This window comes from Ceratotherium simum, chromosome 19 (assembly GCF_057802395.1).
Source record: "Ceratotherium simum simum isolate JZ-2026a chromosome 19, ASM5780239v1, whole genome shotgun sequence".
NCBI classification, from domain to species: Eukaryota; Metazoa; Chordata; class Mammalia; order Perissodactyla; family Rhinocerotidae; genus Ceratotherium; species Ceratotherium simum.
The window spans coordinates 40,322,015-40,340,493 of record NC_141918.1 but is presented as its reverse complement, the minus strand read 5'-3'; the positions used below and the strand labels follow the sequence as shown (position 1 = coordinate 40,340,493).

The 18,479-nt window shown below is 37.5% G+C and overlaps 1 protein-coding gene across 1 annotated transcript in view; it reads left to right on the top strand.

Moving 5' to 3' along the window:
* The window catches only part of MAN1A1 (mannosidase alpha class 1A member 1), a 153,596-nt gene that overhangs the window by 77,243 nt on the left and 57,874 nt on the right, over positions 1–18,479 (top strand). Inside the window, exon 6 of the mRNA XM_004422269.3 lies at positions 10,544–10,638. Coding sequence (XP_004422326.1) covers positions 10,544–10,638 — 95 coding nt within the window. The remainder of the gene's footprint in view (positions 1–10,543; positions 10,639–18,479) is intronic.

The following is an 18,479-nucleotide window of genomic DNA, read 5'->3' as shown; positions in this document are numbered from 1 at the left end:
AAATAAGTATGTACAGGGGTGTTCATTCCACTGCTGTTTGAAGTATCAAGACAGTGGAAACCTAGGTGTCAGATACAAGGGGCCTGTCTAAGTTCTGGCATATCCATACATGGGCATACTCTATAGCTGTTTTTGAAAGTTGTTACAGAAATGTATCTATTGATAGAAAACAGGGGTCAGTGAACTACAGCACTCTGGCCAAATTCAGCCTGAGACCTGTTTTTGTACTACTAGAGCTAACAATGGTTTTTACCTTTTAAAAGATTATAAAAGAAAAAAAATAAAAAACCATGAGATACAGAGCATATATGGCTGGCAAAGCCTAAAATACTGTCTGACCCTTTACAGAAAATGTTTGCTGACCTCTGATATAAAATGTTGTATTTAATGTAGATTAAGTTGCTGGAGATGGAGCTAAAACATTACAAAATAGTATATATGGAATGATGCATTTTTCAAGAAAAATGTAATCGATGCCATTTAGAAGGATAAACACTTAAGATGTTAACAATAGTTGTGTCTACGTGGATAGGATTAATGAGATTCTATGTTTCTGTCTATTTGTCTAATTTTATGATTTTTCAGTAATGAAAATATATTAATTGTGTAATAAGAAAAATTAAAAATTTAATTTTGGTACAGAAAAAAAGAACAGGGAAAAGAGAGAATTTCTCTGAGTTCTAAGGTGCTAGGGTCTATTTCTCCATTTTGTAGATGAGACAACTGAGGTGGAGAGGTTAATCGCTTGCTTCAGGGAACACAGACATAAGACAAAAATAACACTTTTCTGCCAAATTCCCTGTCCAGCAGCATCACCATTTGATAACTTAAAATGTTCATCCATCAGCTGGTGTATAAAATTATGAACTCTGTGCCCAGAGGCAATTTGGAGGTATCAGTGTATAATATATGATAGAGGAGGGTTACGCAGAAATGAAAAACTACCAGTTTAATGGGATTAGATGCACAACCAGGTAGGTTTACATTTGATTAGACAGAATGAAAAAAGAGTAGCTTCCATTTTGCTTTTTTTTTAAAAAAAAAAAAAGGCAAACCTATGTAGGCATAGGTATTTAGTTTACTTTGTAAATTTGCAAACTGTTACTGCTAAAAAATATACTAATCATTGCTTTTTCATTCCTAAAGAGTTCATAGTTCAGATTCACTCATCTGAATGAATACAAAAAGGGCGAATTTCCTGAAGCTCGTGCCCTTCACCATAAGATAAACACGGAAGAGACATTTAACTTTTCCTCAGGCCCTGTAGAGACAACTGTTTACACAATTAGTCAGCAGCTTAGAAGGGAGGCAAATACACTACAACAGTGAGCCGTCTTCATTGTAATGAACTGATAGCTAATACCAGAAAGAAACGGTAGGACTATGGAAAGCAGACAATAAACTTCAGCAGTTTTTGGACCATTTAGTGTATGGACAGAAAGCCTCATATCCTTCAATTATTCCTGCGGGAACCACTGTCTTATAGCGAAGAACAGTGATGATGGAAACTATTATTGCTCTTTAAAAAGCACTTGTGCGTTTAATCGTGTTTAATCATCTTGTGATTTGGGAGAATGAGTCCCTGTTGACATATTTAGAAACTGAGGCACAAAGGGCGTAAGTGAGTGCTCAGGATCATACAGCTCAGTCGGCTAGTGACGGGAACGATCTCCTACCCTAGACTTGGTGTCTGCACGTGATGCTGATGCTGAGTCACCAAGACAGGAGCCCTCTACGTTTCACTAAATCAAGGAACAGGTGAACATGTTTTTAAAACCAATACAAATAAAAAGGTTGAATATAAATATTTTGATGCTCTTTAGAGGTGAGATTCAGTATCTGGAAAACTTCGCCAGCATGGAATGCCTCATAACTCAAAAATGCCAACGAATCGCAATATACAGTACCTGTGAAACACAATAAAGTGAGGTATGCCTGTCCTTTCGTAGATGAGGCTGTCGTTTTCTTCCTCTTATCTTTCTATTGAACAAAGGTTTTTGAGCCTGGATTTTGTATATTTCAAATGATGTGTGATGTTTACCTGCAAATGGAATAGTAAACAGAACAGTCCCCATTTTAACACTTGTGATATCACATTTTAACAACCTCTGTATGGTGGATTCCACAAATTCTGTTAGAAATCATAGCCAGATAGAGTCCGTGCTTTCCTGATTCCTGTCTCTTTAGCAGGCATTATAAATTTTTTAAAAAGATGTTTCCTTTTGATGTGAAATGTGTGTTCAGAAACTATTTGGCATACTTATCTAATGCTAAATATTATTAACAATATACTGCAAATTTTTCAACACTTGATGTTGGTAACTTGCCCATTTTTTAAACCTAAATTGAGATACAATGAGCAGCTCAATAGCCCATCTTTAAGCACCGGATAATGGCTTGGACTATTAAGCTGATATTTATTATTCTTGGGCCAGTGCTTTAGGAGTTAAAACATCTAAGATAACACTGTGTATGGTGCGTCTAAGGATAGTTCTAAGCACAGGAGCTATGGAGCCATTGGTTTTCCTCTCCTTTTCTGTGCATTTTTAACTTCCATATTGAATGCATGTTAGAGGAAGAACAAATAACTTTCTATTATCATACTATTTCATTTTTCCCAGCTTCCCCCTGCCCCATTTATCTCTACAATAAATGTTTACTTTCTTCTTGAGAAAACTGTTTTTTAAAGGACACTAATTATTTCTCAAGCTCTTTCCTCTATCGACAGCCACTATAATGTTTCTTGGTGTTGTCATTTGAGTATCTTTGCCCCTTACAACCCAGAAAAGTTCCATAACCAGTGAGAACTACTGCCTTTCTCCCTGCTGCATTTCTCAGAACACTGGTGATCCAGAAATCCTTCCGCTTGTAAATGGGAGGCACTAAGATCATAAGTGCTGGAACCCCCTTGAGATGTCTGATGTGTTCTTGTAACCAACCTTTAACTTCTCCCCCGATATTTGAGGCCATTAGCTTGTCTTATTTCGTCTGTTTCTTTCTTACCATTTTCTAGAACCTATTAATTTACCTCTCTACCCTGTTCTCTGTCAGTCTTCTTCCTCTCCCCTTTTGCGTTATCTCCTGTCCTCTGCCACATTAACCCAGAGTGTGTGCACAAACATGTACATACCCACCCCCAAATAAACACACATCTGCACCCTCTCGAGTGCCACCTTTCCAAGGTTACCTTTCCCCTAAGACCGACCTCAATCTCTCTTCTTGTTTTATTCCCATAGTTAACCACTAATTTATTCTCTACTTATATGTTGGCTGATATTGTTTTACAGTGTATATTTTATGTTTATGTAGTTTTGTGTGGCTCACTTGCCTTCCTGGTTGTAAGCTCCTTGAGATCAGGGATCTTATTTTTTATTGAGTCTCTCTCTTATAGCTCTTACCACATTGGGTAACATGTAGTAAGTGCTTCTTAAGTCTTAAAACCATATCCTTTGGAGCAGAAAAGTACCTCAGAAAATGTCTTGTCTTGTTTTACAAAAGAGAAAATTAGAGGAATGGCAGAACTGGTGAGTGGCAGGCCCTGAACTAAACTCGGGCCTCCTGATGCCTGTTCAGTGTGCCTGTTACCAGGTCCACTTGACTCTGGCTCAGGCTCAACCAAGACACAGGACCAGTTCCAGGAGTAAGTAGCATTGGTTGCTGCCTACATGGGTACTGGGGGTGTCTACCTTGAACAACAGCCTGAAATTCTCCCCAGTATTTCTCTTCATTTTTCATCTTGCCCTCTTAACTTTATAAAATCGTCCCCTCTCAAGAGCTAGGGAATGAAATCAAAGCCTGCAGGGAAAAATCAGTATCCAGACAGAATTTTATTCACTCATTTATCAACATTATCCATTTTGACTAGCAGATAGTGTAAAAGGAAACTTTTGTTTTTTAATTTCACTAGCTGTTAATTTTTCATGAGAATAAATATCATTAAAAAGTTATCTAAGTCTAAAATGCCTGTTCTCAAGAGAATTCTGCATCTAGATTTTTTAAATTATACTTAAGAAGGTTTTTCTTTCACTTAAACTCTATGCTTTCATACATTAGAAACTCAAGTCTAAGGTGCAGTTACATTGATTCTTCTTGGTTGTGATTCATGGTTACTGGTGGGTTAGTGTGCATCCTTTCTATTTTGAGTAAACAAGTTGGGGAGATCTTAGTGCATTCGTTTTTCAGGAAAATGAAGAACACTCTTCATCTAAGTGCCTAAAGGCTAAAAATTGAAGTGTAATGAATCACAGGGAAGAAAAACAAAACCACTGACAAAAGTATTTATCTAATTAAATTCATAAATTAAAAACAAATGAAGTTCATTATACAATTGACAAATATAACAAATAATTCTTTTAATTTAAAAAAAACTCAGTTTTGGTTTTGATTAATTAGAGAGAGAATGGGAAGATCAGAAAGAGGTAGTGAAAGAAAGATGGGTGCACACACATACAAGGGACTCACAGGAGAGAGTCCCTCTGGATCAGAAGAATTACGTATATCTGAGCTGGCACAAAGCTGGCATGCACTTGGCTGTAGCCATCATCTAACCATCTCACATCAGAGCACTTAACTAGGAGCATAGGGCCTCTCTGAACCTTAGTTTCTTCATCTGTATACCAAAATTGTGGAACTAGATGACCTTTGATTCCCCTTCCAGCTCTAAGTTTCTGCTGGATTAACTATTTTCATATATCTTTATTCAAATATTTAAACCGTTAGAGGTTCCAACCTAAATTGAAAAGTCAGAGTAGCTTAGTAAGTACTTATTGATTGAGTGATTAAATTTGGCCCGTATTATGTGCGTTAATCAACTCAGCTAACGATATGTGGGTTATTTCATTTATTTTCAGCCAAAGATATTTATCATATCTGTGGCATCTTGCGCTGAAAGCTTTATGTAGTGAAAATGAGTAATAGGTAAACTCTGCTTATACTAATGGGAAATTAGTGTTTGATCTTTTAACAGCGAAGTTTTTCAGCATGAGCATTTGAAGAAAGGCTTTGACATTGATTATACATTTCAGACTGAAGCACGTCTGAGCTGAAACTGGTTCTTTCCAGAACCATCTGTATTCATTTCTTCTTCCCTTACTCTTTGCTCTGGCATGTAAACATTCTTGTACAGTTCTTCAGGGATCTGCCAACCAGAAAGGCAAAGGAAGCCATACATCTTGTTTACATCCTTTCTAGTCCTATCTGTAAGAGTAAAGTAAAAAGATAAATGTTTTTATTTGATAGATTGTAAAATCTGAAGTTTTTTAAACATTGATCAAAAACAGCAGTAAGACTGATCATGTTACTTAAGTATAATGAAAAGATAGTTTTGATGTAGTTATTTTGAAATTCTTTAGACCATAAAAGTTTTTATTTAAACCTATTTGTTAGTTACACGCTTGAAAGATTACTTTAGAAGCTGTTTCATCATATGGTACCATCCTTCTTTCAGCAAATTGTAGTAATTTTGATTTTTGCTGTGAATATAATCAGAATCTCTATAATGCACAATCTTTTTGAAGATTCCTGTTGGGTCATAGGATGTCTGCCCATCTGAAACTGATTGGTGCGAGTTGCACAAAAACCCTATTTAATTTTAATGGTCATTTTTTAAGAAAGGAAAATGTCTTCTATTATTAGCATGGATTACATTTTATTAACTGTCGTTTTTCATCTTGCCCTCTTAACTTTATAAAATCTTCCTCTCCAAATGTAAGTACCAACAAACCTTGGAAACCAAGATTCACTAAGAATTGGGTGGCAATTTAACGTTTTCTGTCTTTATAAAAAAATGATAATAAATTTGCTTTTTTTCCTGTCTCGTTTTAGTACTAGCTTTGTGACTTCTGAGTAGTAGTTTTTCCAGTGATAAATCAAAAGCAGAAATTATCAGCCCTGCTCTCCCATTTCACTGGGGAAACTGAGAACTGGAGAAGTTAAGTGACAGGCCCAAGCCTCCCATGGAAGCCATAATAGAGCCAATCCAGGACCCCAGTTCTGGCCCCGTCCATCATGCCTGCCCCATTGAAGGAGTGCTGAAGTACCATTTAGTGTATTTTTTGTAATCATTTACATTTTGGCACACTTTCCAAGATGGGCTAGTTAAAATTTAGCTGCCCTTTAGAATGATTTATGATATTTCGCCTTTGTTCATTTAACAATATTAACTTTATAAGCTAGTTTGGAATTTTATTACATACTCACCATTTTAGGTGGAAAGATGTTTTCTTTGAGAATCTGGATTCCTCCTCCAAATAACTTCTCTTCATATCTCAGGAGGAAGTAACAAATCAAACAATAAGAATTGGAATTGATTCAGGCTCACATTTGATTTCATTTAAAGCATCAATAGGTTAATTAATGTTTTCATCTGAAACTGTTTCGTAATTGTGCCCAAGACTGAGACTCCAGAAGACTTGACATAATTATTTGCAGACAATAGAAACCAGTGGAATAGGATGGAGCACTTTGCAAACACTAGAATATCAATGGTGTCTCATTACAGTGCTCCAGGTATGTTTATTAATCTTTGGTTGATTCTTTCATTTATTAAATGAATATGTATTGAATACCAGTTACTTTGCTGAATACTGGGTATATGTATATACCAACAAACAAGACAAAGTCCATGCCCTCGTGAAGCTTGTATCTAGTGGAGTTGTCAAACAATCAACAAGTAAGCAAATAAGATAATTAGGATGTGATCAATAGTGGGACAGAAATAAACAAAGTGATGTAATAAATAATAAGTGAGAACAGCCAACTTTATTTGGGGTTGTTAAGAAAGGGGACATTTCTTAAAAGTGGACATTTAAGCAGATTCCCGAAGTTAAGCATGAACCAGGCATGCGAAGAGCTAGGGAAGGAGCTTTGCAGCCAAGGAAACAGCAAAGTCAAAAAACTTGAGATGGGAAGGGCCACTGCTTGCTATTAACTGAGAATATAAATATCTTCCCACCTGCTCCTGATAGGAAAACTGTGGTGATATCAATAAATTTAAATACAAAATGGCCTAATCTGGGTTGGATATGTAGACTAGACAGTGAAGGAGAAATGGAAGTCTTTTTCTCTACTTTTACAAAGAAAAGAAAGTTAGTTGGGGACACAAGAGAGTAACACAAGAAAACATTTAGAGTTATGGATCTTGCCTTCTGTAATCAAATGCCGCATTGTATGATGCATGTTGTCAATGCAGGAATTCACAGAAGACAAAAATCTTGGCCTGGAGTTGGGACTTGACCTGGGCCTTGAAGAATGAGTGAATTTGGATTGGCCAACAGGAGGCAGAAAAGGGTGTTTCAGGATGAGAGAATTGTGTAAATAAATATACTAAGGTGGCACCACAAAAAAAAAGGTAATTATGCAAGAAGATGAAGGTGTTCACTAACCTTATTGTGGTAATCATTTTACAGTATACACTTGTATCAAATCATCACATTGTGCACAATGTTATATGTCAACTGTATCTCAATAAAGCTGGGGAGGAAAACATTTTTTAAAAAAAGATAACTAGAGCAGACTGAACTTGAATGAGTACTTGGGACCATGAAGACTCCAGCTGGAGCCAGAGTGGTCTTTGTGAGAACAGAAGATAATAGATTGGTCTGATTCATAGATGTCATTGAAAAGCTCAGTAGATCAGTTTTGACCTGATGTTTGAGACAACAGAAGGAATCATTATGGTTTCCTGAACAAGAAAGTTGTACGGCAAAAAGAGAACTTTGGTAATATAGATGCAGACTAATGGAGACAGGAGGGAAAATCCTGGAGAATGGGAGACTAGGTAGGAGGACCTTCTTTTTTATCATGCCACTTCATGGTACCCGGTGATGAAAATATGGACTATGCTCTTATCACGGAAAGGAAATGAGCTGGATATGAAACATTTCAGGGGAATTAACGTTGATACTTGATGACTGAAGAGCGATAAATCAAAATGCCTGTTCTGTGGAGCCCCAGATACTGGCTGAACCGTAGTGTCAGTGATGTAACTGGGGAAGTTTGCCTGGGACGTTAAATCATTTGTTTTGTCTTGGGCATGTTAAGTTTCAGAAGACAAAACACTCAAATGTGATGTGAGCACACAAGTAGAAGTTCAGAACTAAAGCTAAAATGGAAAGTTGAATTTGGAAATGCAAACAGGTGATGAGAACTGAAGGCTTAGCTCTTGAGAATGAATGCTTATTGTTAAGAGTGTGTGTATTGAAAGGAGGAGACACACACACACAGATAGAGAGAGGGAACTTAGTAGAAGGTACCAAAACAGCAGTTGGATGAAAGCCAAGACAAGAAAGAATTTCAAGCAGTAAATAGGGAGAGTTCTTGGGGAAATACCATTATCATTGGCACCATAAAAACTACAACTCACCTTTTAGAGTGATTACTGTGTGTCCTAGGGCTTTAAATATAATAATGCATTCGTTTCTTTCCACGATCTTTAAAATAGTAAATGCTATTGTTATTTCCATTTTATGATGAGGAAGTTTAGGCACAGGGAGATTCAGCAATTTGCCCAAGATTAGCCAATTTGAAGAAGTGGAGCTGAGATTCAAATACAGACATTGTGTTTTCAAAGCCTGCGCCCTTAACTCCCATGCCATATGGTTGTAATATCCTTGATGGTGTTTTAATTACAGTTTGATTTCCATCTGATGTAAGTTTCTTGAAAAAGAGTTAATTAATTAATAATTTAAAAAGTTGGGTGGAAACTAGAAAGTCAACAGATGGCTGGGCCGTGGTTGGATAGTCCCTTACAGCAGAAGAGAACTTGGAATTCTCTGGGATAAGGCAGATTAAGAGAAGGAAGAATCTACTTTTTGGTCTATTTTTTCTTTCTCCTCTCCTTCCATACAATGTTAGTTGTTGAAACAGGGAATTAACCACTTTAAGTAGAGTTATAATGATAATTTGTGGGGAAAAATGGTACCTCTCTCTTTTAGTGCTGTCTATATGCTACAAATGTCTGCGTCCTTATTTGTAGATCAGGAATGTTAACTTTATCTAAATTGATTGTCAACAAAATTTTTACATTAAAACTCATTACTTTCTTAACATTCATTAATAAATGAGAGTTAGATTCCAAAAGAGTAGGGTTTCAGAAATAGCGTCAACATTGGTGTTACTGGATTATCTTCAATCTGGGAGCCCAAGTGCCTGGATTTCTCTGTCGGGAGGCTCAGGTCTTGGAGCAGGAGTTATGAACTGGAACCCTTCCCTCTGGAGAAGCCCCACAAGACTTCTGTGACAATGGCTTCAGTGAATGCTTTCCATTGGCTAAGAGAGGACTTTGCTTCCATTCTCCGTGCTTTTCAGGGTTCCCCCAGCCTTTCTCACTTCGCCCTTGTTTGAGGAAATACTTAAGTTTCCAGCCCACCAAGCTCAGTCATACAAGACGGCAAGGAGAATGGACAAGGCACCTGCCTGCTGCCACAGCTATAGGAGGCGAAGCTGTAGCAGTCCTTCCTTCGATGTGTAAATTAACTCAGTGCTTTTCTTTAGACCTAAAGCTGTGAAAGGATGTCATCTCATTAATTTTCCTGAAGCATCATCTGCTCGAGTGAATTGGCTGCTTGAAAACTTTCACTGTTTTCACATTTTAACGAAATAAAATTCTTAACCTTACATTTATGACTTTCCGTGATTTGGGGCCATGCTATGTATGTCCAACCTTATTTACCAGTACTCCCCCTTTTTTGGTCAGGCAAGCTGACTTGTTCCATTTCTTCTGCAGGCCCTCGCTTGCCTCCATCTGTGTTTACACCTTCAGGGATGCCTCGTCCACTTCCCACTCCTCACTCCGATCTCTAGTAGTATTAGCCCCTGTTCCATGCTGCGTACAGTCCTCATCTAAATGCATCTCCGCCACACAGCCTTACAGAACTCATCTGAACGCCTAGATGGTTTTATCTCCAGCTCTCATTTTATCTGTATTCTCAATATTTATGTGCATATATTAGCTTTCTTACTAAATTCTGGGCAGAATCTGTACCAATGTAACTTTGTATCTTCCATATCACCTGCACTTAACATCAGAGGAAATTAAAACTGCAAAGGGCTGAGAGGACATACAGATTACTTGTAATAATATGTCTTTTTAAAACTCCTCCTTTCTCTGTGCCCCTGTAAATAAGTGAAGCTGGAACAGGACCACGCCTCCTGATTTCCAGTCCAGGACTTATCCTCCAGCAGCAATGGTTCTCCCCCTGGCTTGCGCATTGGGATCACCTGACATCCCCTGTGGTGCTTTAAAAAGTTCTGATCTGGAAGCCCCAAACCACAGAAATTAGAATCTCAGGAGTGTGACCCAGAAATCAGTATTATTCAGATCTTCCCCATGATTCTAATGTGCAATCAGGATTCTAATAAACTCCCCACAGCACGATGGCTCCTGGACCATTCTTGCTTTTTTAGGTAATTCTATCATTTGAGAAACTTTTATTTTTTCATATAAAGAAAATTTTAAAGTAGAAAAGTGCTAAATGTGAGATAGTGGTATAGAACTTTTTGTTTTGCTTACAACAGTAGCTTATTTAACTGTTTAACTTTTCAGATATTTCGAAAGAAAGCAGTGGAACTTGGGGTAAAATTGCTACCTGCATTTCATACACCCTCTGGAATACCTTGGGCATTGCTGAATCTAAAAAGGTAAAACTCTTCGTTTTCAACAACATATTTTAAGTTGGAATATTCGAGATTGTGGTCTAACAAATAGACACTGGACGGATAATTACTTGTACAATGTCGGTGACTGACAGACACCATTGAGAGTCTTGGCACCTGTCCTTGTGTTGGAAGCTATTAGTTTTTCAGTGTTCCATGGCCTTAGATGGATCTCCTTCATGGGATAGCATAATCCCAACAAAATCATCCAAGCCAAACATGATTTGAAGTTTTCACTCTTTTAAGGTGACGTTGTATCAATGATACTGTCTCCCTCCATAGATTCCAAGAGCATCCCATTATCTTTAAAATTGTCATCAAAGCATTTCACTTCCAAAGAAGCCAATTCCTAAGAGCAATTACCTCAGTTCAGCTGCTGGTCAGAGATATTGCAGAGGTGGAACACTTGGACTAATCAGATCTCCCATGCAGTGAGCTGGTGAACTGAGACTGCGAGCACCGGAGGCTACCCAGCCCACAGTTTCAAGGAGGGAAGGAAACTGGTCCACTGGCCCAGACCAACCCAACCTTCTCATCCGGTTTGGGTGGAGAACCCTGGTGTGCCAAGTCCGTGAGAATGTGGCCCCAAGAAAAACCAGGGCTGAACAGACTTTCTGGTATTCTCCCAGGGAGTAGTTTGCATTTTCATGGTACCTTGAGCATTTTGTTAATAGACAGTTTCATCTTAAGCTTCCTTCTTAACTCTTTCTCCTCCATAAGTAATTGATTGCATATGTGCCTCTTTGTGGTGATGATGATGAGCTATTTTATCATCATAAAATATGAAGCTTTGTTCTAGGCACTTTACACGTATTACCGCATTTAATCCTCACAACAACCCTATAAAGTCAGTGCTATTGTTATCTCCATTTTACTAATGACCAACTTGAGTCACAGAGAGATTGAGTCATTTTCCTAGCATCACACTGTACGTAAATGGTAGAGCTAGAATGTGTACTGAGATGTTTATACACACATTGGCGCATAGACACAAATTAAACAGCTTTCCTGTTTTAGAAATGCCAAGCGTATGTACAGGGTGGTTTGGCAAGATTAATGCACATTTCTTCTTAATTATTTATTTTAGTGACATTCTTCCCGAAAATTAATCATGAAATTAATTATTTGGTTAATAAGTCAGTTAAATGTCATGCTTTGTTGTCATTTGTGTGTTATGTTATCTATACTTTGAAATCACCCTGTACCTGTCTATAATTGTCTATGTGTGTGTATGTGTATATGTGTTTGAGGGGCAAAGGCGTTGAGGCAGTGAGGTGGGGAGAGTCCACACCATTGGGCCATGTTAATTGAGGTGGTTCTCTGTTGTAGAATGTGGTATCTCAGGATCCGTTTTCTCTTTAGGGGGCCTGAGACTTTCTCTGTGAGCTTGAAGATCATAACATAGGCTGCAGGGTCTGAAGGCAGGCCTGGGTCTGAGCTTGGCTTGAAGGCAGCATGGCATTTGTTCGGAGGCCCATGGGTTTTTTTATTTGGCTCACGTAGACCACCTATATAACCTTCCATGTCATCAGACTTTGTATTTATAGATAGTATTCTGACCTAGAAACTACTCTGTTTTCTGAAATAAGATCTTGTTACAAAAACGCTGTGCACATTTAACACATTTTTTTCCTACTGCCCTCTGAGAATGCTGATATGGGCCTAACAGTCCAGTCGTACACAGAGTTAACTGGTTATCCATCCAGACACCTGGTTCCAGGTGTTTGACAGCTGCTGTAGGGTTATCTTTAGAGCAAGAATTTCAACTCTCCAGGCTGATTTGTAAACTGGAAGTTAGGCTCCTTCAATAGTTCTTTTGTGAACCTTTTCAGGTTCACAGGCCACTTTGAAATTCTGATGAAACATGACCCTCTCCTCCTAAAATGCATATTCTGAGTACACATATTTTTACACAATTTCCAAAAGCTATCAGTACTATAGGAGCGCACCTAGGACCTAGGACCCCAAGATTAAAATACTGGAGTGAATGGTCACCCAACCTTCTGTTCTTAAGATTCTGTGGAGCTAGTTCTTACTGCTTCCTGAAAGGTCGTGAACTTAGGTAGCATCCTACTAAAACTAAGAGAGAGAGATGTGGGTCTACTTCTTTGCAAAAGTTCAGTCAATTATTGTGAGGTGCTGATATCATTTAATTAATTCTAGCCTTTCTTGAAATAAGCATAAGAAATTGCATTCTTTCAAGCATATTTAACGTTACTTAGTGTTTATTTCTAATGGCCAAGAGGATTTTTCCTTAGTAAAATCTATCCTTAGTGTACAGTGGTGATATTTTTCAGTACATAAAGGAATACTTCTAAAAACTATTAAATGCTGAATCCTCTATTATCTTTTATATTTATGCCTCTTGAAAATTCATTAACTGGGGCATTCAAGTTTTTTATAAGACTTTATTTTGCCTTTACAGTATTTTACATTAGAACTTTTTGTTTTGTTTTGAAGATTACAGGAAAATTGTATGTGATGAAAAATAATGTGCCATTTCATTTACGTATTCTCTGATGTTTTCAAATTTAACTTTAGAAGAAATTAGGTGACCATTTGAGACCTGATAGGAACAATTTTAATTTCTTCCTGGAAACCTGTATGAATTTTTTTTATTATGTATTTTATCCGCTCTCAATCCTATAAACTTAAATAGCAGTGACTTACCCAAATTCACACCATAGCCTTGGCAAAATTAATAGTAATATCCATCCACTAAAATTCCTCCTATCCCTTTGCCCGATCAAGTACGCTCATCGAATCCACTCTGCTTCCAGCTGTGAGGCTGATTATTCACCTTAAAGTATTTCCTCTAGGGGAAGAAAACAAAATTTCATTTTTATCTGCAATAATTACATTTCAGAACATGCTGTTGATGTCAGCTTGTACGTATATGCTGCTTCCTCTGAATCTGTCTTTTCACAGTATGGGCCAAGAGATGAAGGACAGCTGGCATAGAGCTTCTTTTCTAGTTTTTTGAAGGCTGTGACCAGTAGAATTTTCAAAGGAGAAGGAAAAAAATATGTCTGGCAAAATCATATTTTCTTAATTACCTTCTCAGAATAAGGAAATGTCTGTAGAAGGATGTCCAAGAGAAAAAAAGTACTTGAGGCTGCTTTTTAGCATAGCTACGTCTTCAGTGTTGACTGGCTTTGAAACTCTGGGCAATAATTATGATGAGACAGGCACAGAAGATGCCATCTGTAACATCATAACTCTGCTCTTCTCTCTCAGTTTTGAAAATAGTTCTGGATGCTGCTCTTTGCCAACACCTATATGTTAACAAAAGTGTGAACTTACTGGTATTATCTGTTTACATCCCTCTCATATTCAGTTTATTGCCTCAAGATAATTGGTTTACGTTTTTTTTTTTTTTTGGTAAAAAATAAGCATTTGTTTTAGTCTCTGCTGTGATGAAGGCTCTATGCTAGGTCCTGGGAAGATTTTCTGCTTCTCTTCACTTTATTTAAAAAGATAACAGAATGGTCTTTCCCTCAGGCTAGTCACAGCCTGGTCAGTAAAGCAGGGTGTGTATTTTGTATGTTATATTATACACTCGCTCATGTAATTGACAAACGTCAAAATAGTCTATGCCGAGGACAGATAATAGGTACTCACCAAGTCAAATTTAAAGCCGGGAGTATTTTGAATTGGGGAGGTGTTCATGCATTTGGAGCCAAAACACCAATAAGGCAAATTGGATTTCAGTATTGTCCAAACTGAGAATAGCAGAGAACCTAAATAATTTACTCATATTCTACATTAGGAACTCTGTCCCAAAATCTGTTCAGAAAAAATTATTTTATAATTATCTCTTCTGCTACATCCATAACAAATTCTTAATTCAAGAGCTGCTGTATAAGTTGTAAGTTAATCAGAATTGTAATTTAATAGCACGTGGTACTTTGATTGAACCCAGGCGTTATACACAGTACCTGGTAAGACTACCATGCTTGCCTCACCAATACGACTGTAGAATGAAGAGGCACGAGTTACAGAACACCCCTGCTAAAAGGAAAGCATTGCCTTTTTAACAGGTTAGGTTTTGGTAGAACTGAATTTCTCTAATGTGAAAATGTCAAAATTTGATGTCTGATCTTGTTATTACTCTTATCAAGAGGCCCTATGTATTTTTTCCTCCAACCTAAGGAAGAAAAATCTCCTCTGTGGTCTGTAAAATCAAGAATTTCACCACTGTCATATTTATAGGTATAATTCAAGCCTAGGTAAAGTAAACTTATTAGATTTGGGGTTTTCTAAAGTGTGTTCTTAATTTAAAATAATGTGGTTAATATTCCTCTTATTCGTTTCTATCACAGGGCATACAGTCTGGGCATTCCTAATAATTATTCTGTCTTTCTTGATGAATGAGTTCGTTTTAGCTATAGACTTGTTTCTCTTTGTGGATTTCTGAACTGACACTTGCCTGATGGTTGTATTAGGTTAGCGCAACTGTCTACAGCGTGTGCTTTGACTGTGCACGTTGAGGAATGTGCTGGGAAATGACTGATCTCCATTCCAGCTCTCATTAGTCAGCAAGGTGATGAATAAGGCACAAATCCCTCACCTGTTTTTATTTCCTGCTTTGTAAAGCTTTATTTACGGACTACTCTAATTATCCAACACAAATGCCTACTATGTCATTAGTTACATTGCAGTTTGTATGATTATAATTAAATCACAAATTGCTTTACTTTAACTGAAATGGGGCCTTAATTAAGAACAGTACATAGCTTAATGTTTTCTAATAGTGAAAGATTATCCTCTGTGAAGCATATAGTATGTATATTGTAACAAAAGGCTATAGCCCAATTGTTGGGTTTCTTAATATTTTGGTGGTATAAAATGCTTAAATATTAAATTATAATTGGTTAGTTTTAATAGACACAAACTATGAAAGACAGTCTAATTAGGTTAAATATTTTAAAAGTATTTTCCATATATCTCCCTGTGTTTTTACTTGACAATTTAAATATAAATTTCTGCATTATTAAATTTGCTCACCATTTTTTCAAGTGTGGTTTCAGATTTGAAAGAAGTGTGTTATGTTTTAAAATGAAGCAGAATACAATTTCATATTTTAACATCATAAGAATAATATAAAAATATCAAGAAATAAGTTTTCTGAACATAAGCAGATCAAACTTATTTAGTGATTAGCCAATATTCTAAGAGGCAAAATAGCACTTAGTCATCCTAAAAAATGTTCTGTAGCAGTGATATAACCTAAGCATAAAGTCAGGGCTGCATCTTATAGTTTATCTTTTATCTATATGTTTTACAGATCTGTTAAGAATTCAGAGCTAAGTTCTACCAACTCTAGAAAAATAGATAACAAGTTACAGTCTTGCCAAGTATTTTAAGCTAACCTGCTTTATGTTTTTATTTTTTCTGATTGGATATTTTATTATATTGGGTTTCCCTCTTTTATCTATTTTTATTCATTTGGACATTTATACTCTTCTGGAAATAGTAATAACCATACTTTAAGATTTTAATACTGACATGCACAAAGTTACTAATATTAGACATTAGACTATTATTACCGTAGTTAAAGCTGCTATTTATTAACTTTGTCAATATAGCTCTTGGTCTTAGATACTTCGCTTAACTGAGTTTGTCTTCTCATAGCTAAAACAAAAATAACAACAATAATAGTATCCATCTGATAAGGCTTTTGTGGAAATCTAATGAATTAATACGTAAAAGATTAATCTTTGCAAAGTGCTATGAAATAAATGTAAATTGGAATTATTGTTTGTTGTCTTGTTCTCAATTTTCGTTATAAAATAGTGTATCTATATATGGTATATGATAAAATACTATATAGCTAGAACTAACTTGGTTCTGATGCCTTTTTATGGTAATCTTCAGTTTTTAGACCACTCAGTGCTTCAAACCCATTCTCAAGCTCAAGTCTCATTTTCCTATGTCAGGAAGAGAGATGGTATTGGTGGAACAAGCTGGAAAAGTGGAGAGAATGTCTCTGTGTAGTGCATGTGGGATAGTGGTGGCTCCACGCTCAAACATTTTTTATCTTTTAAATTATTTTGGAATCAACCTATAGGGTCAAAACTCAATTTCCACTTTAAAATTATATTTCTTGGTTAATTTTCTCTGCACTATTCAATCCATAAGATTTAAGAAGAGTATGAGGCAATAAAATGTAATGTTCTTTTCCCAAGTCCTACATGCTAGCTAGTGCTTAATTAATATAGTACAAGCCCAGTCTATGAAAAGGTGTGTGTATCCTTGCTATAAACATCCGCATAGGCCTGTTTCCTAGTGTTTAGGCTGTCCTACTTCTCTGAAGGGTCTGACTGCTGTGGTTATTTTCTGTCAGTGATTCTCAGCCTTCCCAGTGCTTTAGAATAACTGGGACATTTAAAAATATTGCTGCCTCCCTACCCCCAATTTATTTCAATTGGCTTGGAGTAAGGTCCTAGCATTTTTGAAAGCCTCCTCAGGGATTCCAACATTCAGCTAAGGTTGAGAATCCCTGCTTTAAGTTGAGTATATCTATCCTGAGGATAGCTTCATTTCTCTTCTCAGTTACCTTTGAAAGCAATTCCCTGCCCATTGATAGTCAATTTCATTATTGATATATAGAAATATTAAAAAATTGGTTTGAAAATACCCAGCTTTAGTAGAACAGTGGTTCTCAAACTTCGGAGTATGTAAGAATTGCCTGGAGGGCTGGTTAAAACACATATGGCTGGGGGCCAGCCCCATGGCCTAGCGGTTAAGTTCAGCGTGCTCTGCTTTGGTGGCCTGGGTTTGGTTCCCAGGCATGGACCTCCACCACTCGTTGGTGGCCATGCTGTGGTGGCGACCCACATACAAAATAGAGGAAGATTGGCAACAGATGTTAGCTCAGGGCAAATCTTTCTCAGCAAAAAACGAAAAAAACACATATTGCTGGGCCCCACCCACAAGTTTCTAATTGGGTGAGTTTTGGGTAAGGCTCAAGAATTTGCATTTCTAACCTGATCCCAGCTGATGTAGAGGCTGATGCTGTTGGTCCAAGGACCACACTTTGAGAACCATTGTAATATAAGCTATGCCTAAGCCAACAGAGCTGTTTAGATTCTTAAATCTCAGAGCTGCTCAGTGAGGCAGCCAACTCCAAATATCCAGAGTCGGGGTGTGTGTGGGGGTGGGGGTGGGGGATCTGTTTCTGTGATTTGTTTACTCTTGTTAGTAATTGCCCATTTTCACTGAAGTCTCAGCAGTTTGTTGCTACTTCTGGAAAGCAGCTATTTCCAGACATTAATTACCCAAAAAAGAGTTCATATGTCCTTTTTTCCCTTGCACTATTTTTTTTTTAAATCCAGCGAGGCTTGGGCTGGCCCCGTGACTTAGTGGCTGAGTGTGCGCGCTCCACTGCTGGCGGCCCGGGTTCGGATCCCAGGCGCGCACCGACATACCGCTTCTCCAGCCATGCTGAGGCCTCGTCCCACGTGCATCAACTGGAAGGATGTGCAGCTATGACATACAACTATCTACTGGGGCTTTGGGGGGAAAATAAATAAATAAATAAAATCTTTAAATCCAGTGAGGCTAGAGAGCAGACCTGGGGCATTTTATCATAGAGGGAGGAAAAAAAGGCATTTTGCATTAACGACTTCAGGGTACCTGAGAGCCCTGTCCGTAAAGCCATTCCTGTGGCTTCAGGCAAAGCGACTTAATTATAAGCAGCTGTTGACCTGGCCCTGTACCTGAGGGCACTCTGGGGCCAAAGAAAAGAGGCAGCAATCATCCTCCCACCAGAGGAGGAGGCAACCTAGGCTTCTTCTGGATCCTTTAATCCTCTCACCAAGCTC